Source organism: Natrix helvetica (assembly GCF_964273705.1).
Source record: "Natrix helvetica genome assembly, chromosome: 4".
NCBI lineage: Eukaryota > Metazoa > Chordata > Lepidosauria > Squamata > Natricidae > Natrix > Natrix helvetica.
In genome coordinates this window covers 143,835,649-143,847,751 of record NC_138550.1, presented here as the reverse complement: position 1 = coordinate 143,847,751, position 12,103 = coordinate 143,835,649, and the positions used below count along the sequence as shown (strand labels likewise).

At 35.6% G+C, this 12,103-nt stretch overlaps 2 protein-coding genes across 2 annotated transcripts in view; one reads left to right on the top strand and one right to left on the bottom strand.

The window, feature by feature from the left end:
• CPQ (carboxypeptidase Q) overlaps positions 1 to 12,103 on the bottom strand; it is a 638,038-nt gene that overhangs the window by 416,940 nt on the left and 208,995 nt on the right. The gene's annotated exons all lie outside the window — the stretch shown is intronic.
• Positions 751 to 8,067, top strand: UQCRB (ubiquinol-cytochrome c reductase binding protein). The gene is made up of 4 exons (XM_081951022.1): positions 751 to 839; positions 3,536 to 3,607; positions 5,209 to 5,375; positions 6,970 to 8,067. The coding sequence occupies exons 1-4, from the start codon at positions 821 to 823 to the stop codon at positions 7,045 to 7,047; spliced, it is 336 nt and encodes a 111-aa protein (XP_081807148.1). The 5' UTR covers positions 751 to 820; the 3' UTR covers positions 7,048 to 8,067.

Genomic DNA, 12,103 nt, shown 5'->3' with positions numbered 1-12,103 from the left:
AGATGTATATATCGCTGAATTAATTTGAAATATCTGCTCTTGATAAAGATAAAACTAGAATAACAAAAGTTTGGCTCCTGGAGAATTAAGTCCTGCCTTGCAAAACATTCTTCATGGTTGCTTTGGAGTTAAATTTCAGGCAGTTGACTTGCTGAAATATTCAGCCTTTTATCAATTTTTCACGGTCTTCACAGCATGACAGGATCTTTTCCTGCTTTCACAACCTGGGATTGAATGGAGATTCATCAAAAGATAATACTGGAAATTTTCTCAAAGTTTAAACATTCTCAAGATCTGTAATGCGTACCATTTTCGACAAAATATTTAATTGGAGGCTTTTTCTGCCCTGCGCCAGAAAAATATCATACACAGGAATAATAACCTAGGCTTTCATTTTAGAGCTGTTCGAAGCTACCCTCTTTTAAACCATTTTTAGGAGAAACCTCCGTTACTCCATTTGCCAAATTTAGTAGACTCAATTTTTAAAAGTCGTCTTGACTACCCATTTCCCACTGTCGGCAGCAGCCTTGTTCACTCTCCATTGTCAGAAAACAATGAGGTGCAATTCCTTTTGCTTTAAAGAAAAAAAAAACCACCCATGTATCTTGCAGAAAAGAAAATCTGCCCTTCACGCTTCGATTGTACGCGGCACGCAAAAGACACATCCCTGTCAACGACGTCCAAACGTTAACATTTGAATCGGGCGGACTAACGTGCGGTTAGACGTCGGCGTCACGTGACAACGCGTGGCTGCGAGCACGTGGTTTAAAGACGTCTCTCCTTTTCCCAAGAGGCAGTGCGGTTTTTGGTAGAGGTGAAAATGGCGGCCAGGGCACCCGGTACGTAAGTAAAAAGGATTGGTTTTAGTCCGGGCTGTTTAACCGTCGAAGAAGGCGGCGTAGTTAAGGTGGTGTCGTTTTTGTGACCCAGACAAGCCTGGTTTAATCGGTAGTGATGGTAAGAGGACGTAGACACGATAAGGGGGTTTAGGATAATAAGGGGCTTAGGAAGGTTCTCAACCATTCACGTGTGTATGTGTGTTGTGTACGGCATCGCTTTTGTACGTGGCTCCTTTGAAGACCCCCCCCCCCTTTGAATTTAGCTGTGCTTTGCACTCTGCAAGAAGAGCATATAGGAAAGGGCAGGCACACTGCCTGTTACCACTCCCTTCCTCCAGATCAAGGGTCACCAACCTTTCGGACCTCAGGGACCACTACAAATATAATTTTAAATCCCGCGGACCACTAATATGATTTTTTTTTAAAAAAAGATAAAACAGTATTTAGTGCAATATAAAAAATGCAAATAATTTTTCTGGGGACCACCAAAATTTTCTCGGGGACCCCCAGTCGGTGACCACTGATGTAGAGAGATGTAAGGCAGCTCTTTTATATTAGCAATGCAGTTTTTAAGATGTGACCGTTGCTCCAGATGATAATATCTGTCACCGGATTAGGGGAAGCCACTGTATATTGGTTATTTTTCTTGGGGTTCTTTTTATTTATGCCTAATTGTTTTTAACAGTCATTTATATTTATTTTTTTAACAGCTTATTTTGTTCTACGCTGACCAGAGTCAACTTTAGGAATTGGGGGGGGGGGGGTTTGGAGGCTGTATAAATTTGCTAAATAGAATAATTTCACCAGCCAAAAAGCAGTCGTTTCTAGTCGTTGATGGAGAGGTTGGTTCTTTTATGTTCTCCCCTTCCTGCCAGCTTCTAAATAGGTTGTTGGTTTTACTGCAAGGGCCTACATAGATTTCGACTCCAAAGGAGTCTTCTGTCAAACAATTTTAAAAAAAGGTTTTGATGGAAAAAATAACTTTGGGGCTTCTTTGGGATTATCCTCCTCTTCTGAAACACTTGGAGGTGAAAAGGAACACTAAAAAGATCTTTAGTACAGCTGCTAATAGCACATATTTCCGCCTTGTCCTCTTTGACTTTCAAGTCTCTGTCTTCTCCTCTGGTCAGAATATATGCCTGTATTGCTAGTCTTTCATGAAGTGGTTTCTGAAGGCTATATGGCTGCTTAGTTAGGGGGTAGTTTGAAAAAAAGGTATACTGTACATCCGTCCTAGAGGAAGAGGAACAGGGTAGAAATATGAGATTTGTTTCAGGTCTCTTGATACTGGTGTTAGTGGCCATAGGAGTTTTCCTAGTAGGGGAAGAAATTGCTAACAGCAATGTTATCAGTACGTAATCAAAGGGGCTTTTTTTCCATCACAGCTTTGTATCTGTTTCCTAAATTTGAGTATACAAAAATGCTGCCAGATTTATTTGGTTCCCAAAGTTTTTCCCTTTTCTAATTCCAACTTTATCCTGTACAGTTTTAAAATAAATATTCTGCAATATTGCCAATGTGGTTAGCGTTTTGTATAGGCACAAAAATATAATACCTAAGTTATATAGGGGATTATATAAAGGAAGTCTGATAAGGGAATATGCATTATTCTATGTACTAATATACATTAATTAGGGTATATATGTACTTCAGAATAAGTATTCAGTACTTTTATTTAGTTCAGAATCAAGTATGTATACTTGAGCACGTGTAGCTCACAGGTTTTAGAATAGTGGGGTTTTTGTAAGGTTTTTCATAACACGTGTATACTATTACATAGCCAGCATCTTATTGTATTATTAAATGTTTACATCAATTCATCTTACCATCAACTCCCCAAAAACAATTATTGGCTCTTCTGCTCTCCATACACCATATTATCCATCACTTTCTTCTCCCTCTCTCCTCCCGCTCCCTACCCCCTTTCTTCCCTCTCTCATCCTTCCCTTCTCTACTTCTCCTTCGTCTCTCCTTCTCCTCTCTCCCCTTTCCCCTCCTCATTTCTCTCCTCTTCCCCCCTCCTTGCCCTCTCTCCTAACTCTCTCTTCTTCCCTTACCTCTCCTTTTCTTCCCACTATTCATCTCATTTACTTCATTCATTTCAGTTTCTGAGCAAGCTCCATTTTATTTTGATGGTATTTATAGTTCCTTTTCGATATACATATTTAATTTTAACAAATATTCTCCTTTTTAGAGTTTTGAGAATAGTGTTGATCTTAGCTCATTGTAAATCTGGATGATTTACATACATTTTAATTTCAGCATAAAGGGATAAGGAAGTAGAAGAACAATATTCAGATTGGAATACTGTAAAAGCTTTACAGGAGGTGTTATTAGGTTTTTTAAAATACTGCAGTAGGTGGGAGATTTACTTCTCATATTATTCTTGCAGTTGTATTATTTTAAGGTTTCTAAATTATCATTCTGCACATTCTTAAATCACTCCAATTCTTTGAATTATTGGTCTTCAACTGTAATCACTAATACATTTGAAGTTATATGGCACAAAATAGAAGAAAATATTTTCATCTATAAAATGTGTTAACTAGCAGTTGTCTGATGAAGCCAAAGTTTTATTCTTCTGAATACAGTTAAAACTATGTATACATTAAAGGTAATGGTCACAATTCTGACAGTGTTGGGGTCTGGATATGGAACAGGTGTACCATCTTAAGTTAACCAGTTCATACTTCTAGTTTCAGCTGGCAGTCGTCTGTTTGAGAGAATTCGCAAATGGTATTACAATGCACAAGGATTCAACAAATACGGTGGGCATTTTCTGTGAATATTTTTAAACTATACATTTTATTTGGTAATGTGTTACTGGTGTATAAGTTCTTTGTTGAATTGAAACAATATTTTCAATTAGATCAACATGTACACCATAAAATATAGAAATTTGCTGTTCATTGTATTAGTCGCAAAATAGATAAAAATTAAAATCTGTTACTCTGAGTTATTTATTTTTATTTTGTGACTTTTAAAAGCAACTACCATAGCTATAATTTACATGTTAGTCAGTTTGGCCATATTGTCAATTGTTTGTGTATATTTGACTTATGTGAAATAGCAAATTGCTCCAGCTATATGGACGTCAAGCTATATTTTTTATTTCATTATGTCATCAATTTGGATAGGTTGTAAGGCTGCCAACTTCCAAGCAATCAAATATAAATGTGTTACTGCCAACTATAGCTATAGGCATCACTGAAGATAAACAGTATGAAAACTGTCTACTTGTGCATGTTTATTCAGAAATGAATTTTGTTACAATTAAAGATTAAGATGCCTGTGCTCACATAATAACTAAAGTCATCAGTAACAAAATTAACAATTGTCTATTCCTTGCTGCCGTAATGGTAACCTTCATGAATTTACCGTATTTTTGGAGTATAAGACGCACCTTTTTCTCTCAAAAAAGTGGCTGAAAATCTGGGTGCGCCTTATACACTGAATGCAGCATTTTTTGCCTCCCGAAACCCCATCCCCTTCACCAAAATGACTGTTCAGAGCTTGTAGGAGGCTTTCAGAGTGCTTCTGGGGGCTGGGGAGGGCAGAAATGAGCAAAAAATGGGCTGTTTTTTTGCTCATTTGGGGGGAGCCCCACCCCCCGAGGAGCACTCTACAAGCCTCCTAAAGGCTATTCGTGCCTTCTTTTTTTAAAATGAAAAACGGCCCGCTTTTGGGAGGTTTGCAGAGTGCAAAAACTTTTTTTTTTATTTGCATCTTCAAAACCTTGGTGCATTTTATACTCCGAAAAATACGGTATTTCGCAACTCCCTATGCAGATATTGATTCAGGCTATTGACATTTCTCATAATTTTTGCTATATCAAAGATTATTGCACATTATAGATTTATACATGTCTTTTCAGAATAAGCCCCATTAGGGTCAGTAAGACAAACTACCATATAAGTGCAGTATATTGAAAATCATTGTTTTGGTTTTTATTCAACTCATTGAGAAGATAAGGGTGGCACATTAAAAACAGCAACTGAAGTATTAATATATTTTAATTTTGGTAGTCTTGTTTTAATGTTATTCCAAGAGGACTGGTTCAGAAACTCTAGATAAGGGACTTTTGAATGGCGATGCCATGCCACCCTCATGAAAACATTTTAAAGGGTCTTTTGGTTATGCTAGAGTTGGAGATAGGATGCTGGAGTGACTCATCTATGATCCATTGTCCAGACATTTTTAACAAAGCTACAAAAATTAATTTCTTGATTTCCTATCCAGCAATTGATTGCTCAATGAGTTGCCAAACACAAGCTTCAAGACATTAGTATGCTTTAAATGCTAAATACTTTTTTTCATCTAATTGATTGACCGGTATTTTAGCTAATGTGAGAAATATTTTCTGTTGCAGGATTAAGGCGTGATGATATACTAAATGAAACTGATGCTGTCAAAGAAGCTATAAAGAGACTTCCAGAAGATGTATATTATGAGAGAATATTTCGCATCAAGAGAGCAGCCCAATTGAGTCTGACACATGAGATCCTTCCTAAAGATGAATGGACAAAATATGAAGAGGTATGAATTCTTGCATGCATATTAATAAAAGGAATCCATTGTATAGGGAAGATTGATTCAAAGCAGACAGGAGTATCAGTATTTTTGCTAATCTGAAAAGAATGAATGTGTGTGAGAGATTATAAATAAATACATCTGAATTTAATAATTATCCAATGCAGTGCATTAGACTTTAGTACAGTGTTTCTCAATCTTGGCAGCTTTAAGTTGTATGGACCGTCTCCCATGCTGTCTAGGCCATTCTGGAAAATGAAGTCCATACATCTTAAAATTGCCAATGTTGAGAAACACTGCTGTAGTACATGAGGTCTCTCCATTCTACTTACTGGTTAAGGTTCCTCATTTCTAAGAGGTTTCATCCCTCTTAGGGAAGACATTGAAGCAAAGGCATTCTTTACTCTCCATAGTCATGGCTGTACCTAGCTGTTTTGAATTCTGCCAGTAATCAATAAATCAAGATCAAGACAAGCTATGGTGTAATGCAGTGTGTGAAGCCAGTCACATAATGATTTGAACCTAGAAATATGTTGGTGGGGGAGGGTTCCACCATTAGCATCTTCAGAAGCTGACAATTTCAATAAGCTCGCCTGGTGTAGAATTAACTTAGATATTATATATAGAAAAACGATGTCATGATTAAAACAAGTGAACTGCAAAATGCTGATATAAAGCTGTGTGGATAAAAGCAAAAAATTGTTCACTTTGCTTTTCATTTTATGAACTGAACAACCTTGTTCTCAGATGAAGTAACAAAAGATCTACTTTATATCCTGGAGTTGCTGGAGATGAAAAGCAAAGCTGGCCTTAAACAAGAATACCAAAAATCCAGTGATGAGATCTTTCACCCACCTTAGCTGTATAACAAGTGACGTAGGAGACCAATAAAATGCAGTCCAACCTTCAATACATACTCTCTCAGATTAGAAAAAGATAGTGTGCCCTGTGCATATATCTGCAGGTCAGTAAATAAAGTACAAGAGGAGAACCATATAAAAGAGTCTTTTGCTAGCTGGTAAGTGCTTAGTGAAATATCTACCATAAGGTTAATAGATTTAATATTTTATTTTGCCCTAAAAAGACAAATAGATGTATTGCATATCCTCTGTTATGCCATCCTAGTCATGTATTAATTCAGAAGATTTTAAAGGATAAAGTGCAAAGCTAAAGTACTTAAGACTTTTTCTTTGAGAACTAATTTGACAAGCAATTTGAAAAAAGTTATTTTTCTCATGTATGACAACTGCAGCAAAACTATTATAACCACAAAAGTGGAAAGGTTTTCACTTGAATGATTTGATTAGAGATAAAACAATATTTAACATTTATGGTTGACTGGGAACTCCTTATAGACTTTTTGCATTAAATAGAAAAAAAAATGCATATGACTTGTGATTTTATGATTAGGAAAAAATGGAGTAAGAGGCAGCTTTGTAAATGTATTTATGCTGCAAAGGAAATCAGCTTTTATTTTTTATTCTTTCTTTCTGCATTTTCCCTCTTTTTCTTTACTGCTTCTGCTATTCATTAGCTTGTATTAATTTTTATGTGTTTTGTAAAACTTTAATAAAAAATATCTTCTGTCTTAATTTTTTAGGATAAGCCTTATCTATGGCCACATGTGGTGGAAGTCATACGTGAAAGACGTGAAAAAAAAGAATTCAGAGATAAATAATTTTCTGTCATTTATTTAAGCAAATATTTTCTTTAGAATGTAATTTGTTTGGCCAGAGATTTTGAATATTTCGAATGCTGAGCAAGAATTCTTTACTTAGTAATACTTGGTCATCCGGTTCAAATAAATGTTACCAAATATTTTTGGAATCCTGTTTCCTAAGGTGCAAAGAACTGGTTACAACCTTTTCAGCCACATTACATGTTAACATGATGATCGGCAATTCATTCCAGTTGTTTGAGTAATTCTTTTTGTCATAATACAGACGTTTCCTGCAGTTGGGAGATTAGATAAGCAACTATCCCTTTCTGTTTGTTTCTGCTATTCCAACTCTTTTAAAAAAGAGGTGTTCGTGTACATAATGACTGTAAATATTTAGCTCCTGGAGATGGAAATAGAGATATAAAAATTATGTCAGAGCTGCAAAATCAGGATCACATACTTTCCATTCTATCTTCCCAGAAAGATGGAATGTTCTATTGATATGTTTTTGAAATATGTAATTCCTGCCAAATTTCAAATCCAATCATATCACATAATCTGAATTAGTCATTTAATTAATTTATTAAATAGTTGAATGCAACTTCAGTCTTGACAGATTACTTAAACATACCATCTTGGGCTCATTTTGCAGAAAGATTCCATTAGACTCGATCAATGTTGGCATTCAAAAATTTCAAAATATGTTTATTAAAGTTGAAACTTGTACTGTATAAAGATTGGTCTCTCACTGGCAGTAAGTTGTTATTGCAATGGGGTAAACTCTAAACATGAATAAAAATATTTGTTTTCTGTTCAGATTCCTTATAAATGGGAGAAAAATGGGTTTCCTCACTTTTTATAATCCCTACATTATGATTAACAAACGCTGATGGAATTTGGCATTTACATATCTGTTGAACATTCCTTCAACTGACTCAATAAAAATTGTCAAAGTAGAAGTGCAAATTAAATATGTGCTCCCTGGTTAAGTATGAATTTAATATGCAAAAAGCCATTTCAGACAGCTCCTTTTATTTTTATTTTTTAAAAATAGAGTATTCTGTCAAATTAGGGCATAGTTCTATAATAAACAGGGTATAAATTTTCATCCAGTGGGTATACATAAATCCATCAGAATCAATCTCTGAACTACAAAACAACTTAAAAGTGGGAATTAGGTATTGCAATATCCTTCCAAGGGTTACCTGGGTTATGAAATCATATTTATTTTTTGGAGAAATATATGATACTGCTTAGCTATAAAAATTAAGTATTGTTATTTTAAGTTATTTAAATTGGATTTTATTTGTCTAAGTAAAGGATTTGTTTGTTAATGTGTTGTATTAATATAACTCAACATAGCTTCAAATATTTGTTCAGTTCTGTTACGTTTAGTATAGCTTTTGCTGCACTATAACCACTTACTCAGAGAGTTTCTTGGCAAGAAAAGGAAGGAAAAAATTTGTTAAGTGATGTCAGTGTAAATCCAGAGAATATAGGTGTTACTGATTTCCTTAGTAGGGTCATTCACCAAACATGAACATAACCTCATCCTGAAATACACTGCTGGTTTTTAATATTGCTAATATGTATATCAACTTTGTATTTCTTTATTTTTTGACACCTAATTCTTTATCCTATGAAGAGATGAATTGCAGGATTTGATCCTGCAATAGTGTTAACAGAGTACACATGAAGGTATATTTATTCTGTTGAATCAGATAACAAAACATCAGCTCAAATCTTCAAAAATAGGATCATCCTCACAACAGCTTTTGCATTTCAAGTGCATGGCCTTCAAAGCACAATTTCCCTGATGCCCTAGTACGAAGAAGTTACTTAAGATTTTTCTTTTCAAATGCCCCAAGATAGCATAATTCATCACAAAATTATCTGTATGTTAGAAGACACTTCCATGAAGGGTGCATTGCTGGAAGACTTGAATGGCCAGGTAATTGACATTGATTTGATGGTCTCTAATTAAAATCTGTTAATGTAGTCAGAAACTGTACTTGCCTTTTCTACAGCCATGTCAACTTCCTGCTTATAGTTTGTGAACAATCACAATTTTAAGATTGTATCCTCTAGATATCCCCACTTTAAAATTCTTTTTTCACACTAAAAGAAAAAACAGTTTTGGTGTTCATACACTATTTCCTAGAAATGGTTTGGTTGAAGTCTTGGCTATGGAAGCAAGATCGTTGACCGCAACAGAATGAAATGTTTAAACATATATCTGCACCAGTTTGTATAAGTGGCGTTTTAAGTACCTTTGTAAACTACCCGGAATGTGTACTTTGTGTGTAGAAAGTTCTGGCTTGGTTTTCAAACATTTCCAGATAGTTCTGAGGAGTAGGGGTTTTAAAACCATAAGAAACTGCTGTATACAACCAGTATTCAACTAATTGGTGAGATGCAGAGATGTCCATGTCAGTGAAGTCAAAATGGCATGTGGATCAGGTGGTCAAAATCTCACTCCTTTTTGCATGCAGACAAACTCTTTAAAAGGAGTGGATCTATTGAGATGATTAACCCACACCCTTGGATGTCCCAAGTGATGATGTAATTTGATATGGTATGAGTCCAACAATATTTTAATTAATATGTGTTCAAAGTTCTGTTTTACAATGCCTCGGAGTTGATTAGTGAATAAGACCATGAAGCAGTTTGGATTCAGAACCAAAAGAATATTAAAAACTGGCATAAGACTCCCATCATACAATCCCAAGAAATAATGGCAGCTTTTTAAAGAAAATACATATAGGTGTTATATATATTTCCACACCTGCCCAGAAACATCCCTGGATCCAAAACATTGCACAGACTTAACGTTTGTTTAGATATTAGCTGTGTTTAATTATTAGCCATTTTAAAATGTGTGGATTTCATGCTGGCTGGGGAATTCTGGAAGTTTAAGTCCACATATCTTAACGTAGCCAAGGTTGTGAAAGACTGAGCTAGAGAGACATCAATTAAAAGAAGAAGAACAAGATTGTGGAAATTCTACTATATTTTTCAATAACAATTAACACATTTATAATAAAGATAATGAAGTGAATGACATGGTTTCCTGGTGTCACGACTGATTATCATGAGACTTAATAAGAGATGACATACAGTAATTAAATGCATAAGCAGCTTTTTCTGTATATACACATTCTTAATTTTGGTATTAGCCAGAAGTATACTTTGAATCAACAAAGCAGTTCATCAGCTACTATGAGTTTAAACACATGTTCTGCAAGATGACACCACCTTCAGAGTTTATGACCCACAGGTGAATTTACAACTAAGTTGTATAATGATGTAAAGAAATCTCATACAAAATGAATTATGAGATACTGTTTCCTTTCAGGACCCTTTTTCTCTAATCACTTGTAGTTTTTTTTTCTTTTATTGCTTAGCCTTTAGGTAAATCAGATCACTAACAAAATCTTAGTAAAATCTAGAACTGTTAAGACATGGGCATTATTTTAGATACTTAATATAATCAGTAACAGTGTTGCTGATTTGGGAAGTTGTACAGCAGTGGTAGTCAACCTGGTCCCTACCGCCCACTAGTGGGCGCTCCAGCTTTTGTGGTGGGTGGTAGGGGTTTGCTGTAACTCTGCTTTATAAATTTTATAAAGGAAAGTTACTTCCCTACTTTATAAATCACCATTACTGTGGAACCGGTGGGCGGTTAGAAAATTTTACTAACAGAGATACAAAAGTGAGCAGTAGGTATAAAAAGGTTGACTATCCCTGTTGTACAGGTTAAAGTATATAACACATTGTCTCCAATGAGAATTTTCTTTATAAGGCTTGTCTGAGTATTGAGTTACAAATCTGGGGTTATACTGGAGTAGTTTATATATTTCATGCAGATGTTTTGCCCTGTTTAATTTATCTTTGAAATAGAACATCATTATTGATTCAGGCCTATTGAAGATAGCCTAGGCAAAAGTTGGGACAGGGTAACCTTTAGAGATACATTAAGGGAATGTCGACTGTTATAACAATTATGTTATCACGAACGTTGCTTAGACCACATAAGATCTATGAGGGCTATCAGTAAATTTGAACCAATTGGATTGTTATGGTGAAAGATGATCATGGAATGCTTTTCATTTTGGAAGAACATGAGAAAGACCATATCAACCACTGCTGGCATTATTCTTCAAAGCATCACTTATGACACTGTAAAAGTCCCCCTGAAATACAGCCAAGGCAATATGCAAAAGGCAATATTTGTCCAGAGTAGGAGAAGAGGCAGTAACATTCTGGGAAGAGATTATCAGTCACATAGCTGGATAGATCAAGACTGACTTGGTCACAAAGCAAGCGTGTTATGTGTGTATATTTGTTCTACATGCATACACACACACACACTGTTCTATGGCTTTGTTTCTAAGACTGATGGGACGCAACGACTCTGGTTAAGATGCTGAATCTTAAACCACTAAAGATCTATAGTTTGGCAGTTCAAAACCCGAGTGCCGCAAGACAGGGTAAGCACCCATAACTTGTTCCAGATCCTGTCAATCTAGCAGTTCAAAAGCAGGTAAATGCTGGCTCTTTGGCTTAAGAAACAGAGATAAACACTGCCCCCTTAAAATCAGGCACAAAACCCATGGAGACACCTTTACCTTTTTAAAAAAAATTAACCTAAGGCTAAGCAACCTCAAAATTTTGGGGCAACAGAGTAAATTATGGGTTTGGAAGTGTATTCCAGCCAAACAGAACTGAGCCTTTCTATTATTTAAGGGTCAAGCAGGAAATAATCACCTCAGGGTTCTTATTGAATTATTGTGCTAATATGTCTGCCTCAAAGAAGCTGTAGCTTGAAACAATTCAGAGAGCCAAGGTCTACAAAGGTAAGGCAGAATTTGAACTGATCTTAATTTTTCCAGAACGATTCCTCTCTCACATAAAGTGCACTCTGTATTCAGATCATCTTTCAGTCATGCCAGGAAGGAAATAGAATTTGGCCTCAAGATTAGCATTACAACGGAAATGGTTTACACACACCCTGAGCTGCATAGACATGGGTGCAGTCCAGCCAAAGCAATTGCTGTTGCTATCACTGGCATGA

Excerpts from the sequence above, each read along its gene's own strand:
- UQCRB (XM_081951022.1), top strand. Across the intron at positions 3,608-5,208 it reads ACAAGGATTCAACAAATACG|GATTAAGGCGTGATGATATA; the intron begins GTGGGCATTTTC and ends TTTCTGTTGCAG. Across the intron at positions 5,376-6,969 it reads AATGGACAAAATATGAAGAG|GATAAGCCTTATCTATGGCC; the intron begins GTATGAATTCTT and ends TTAATTTTTTAG.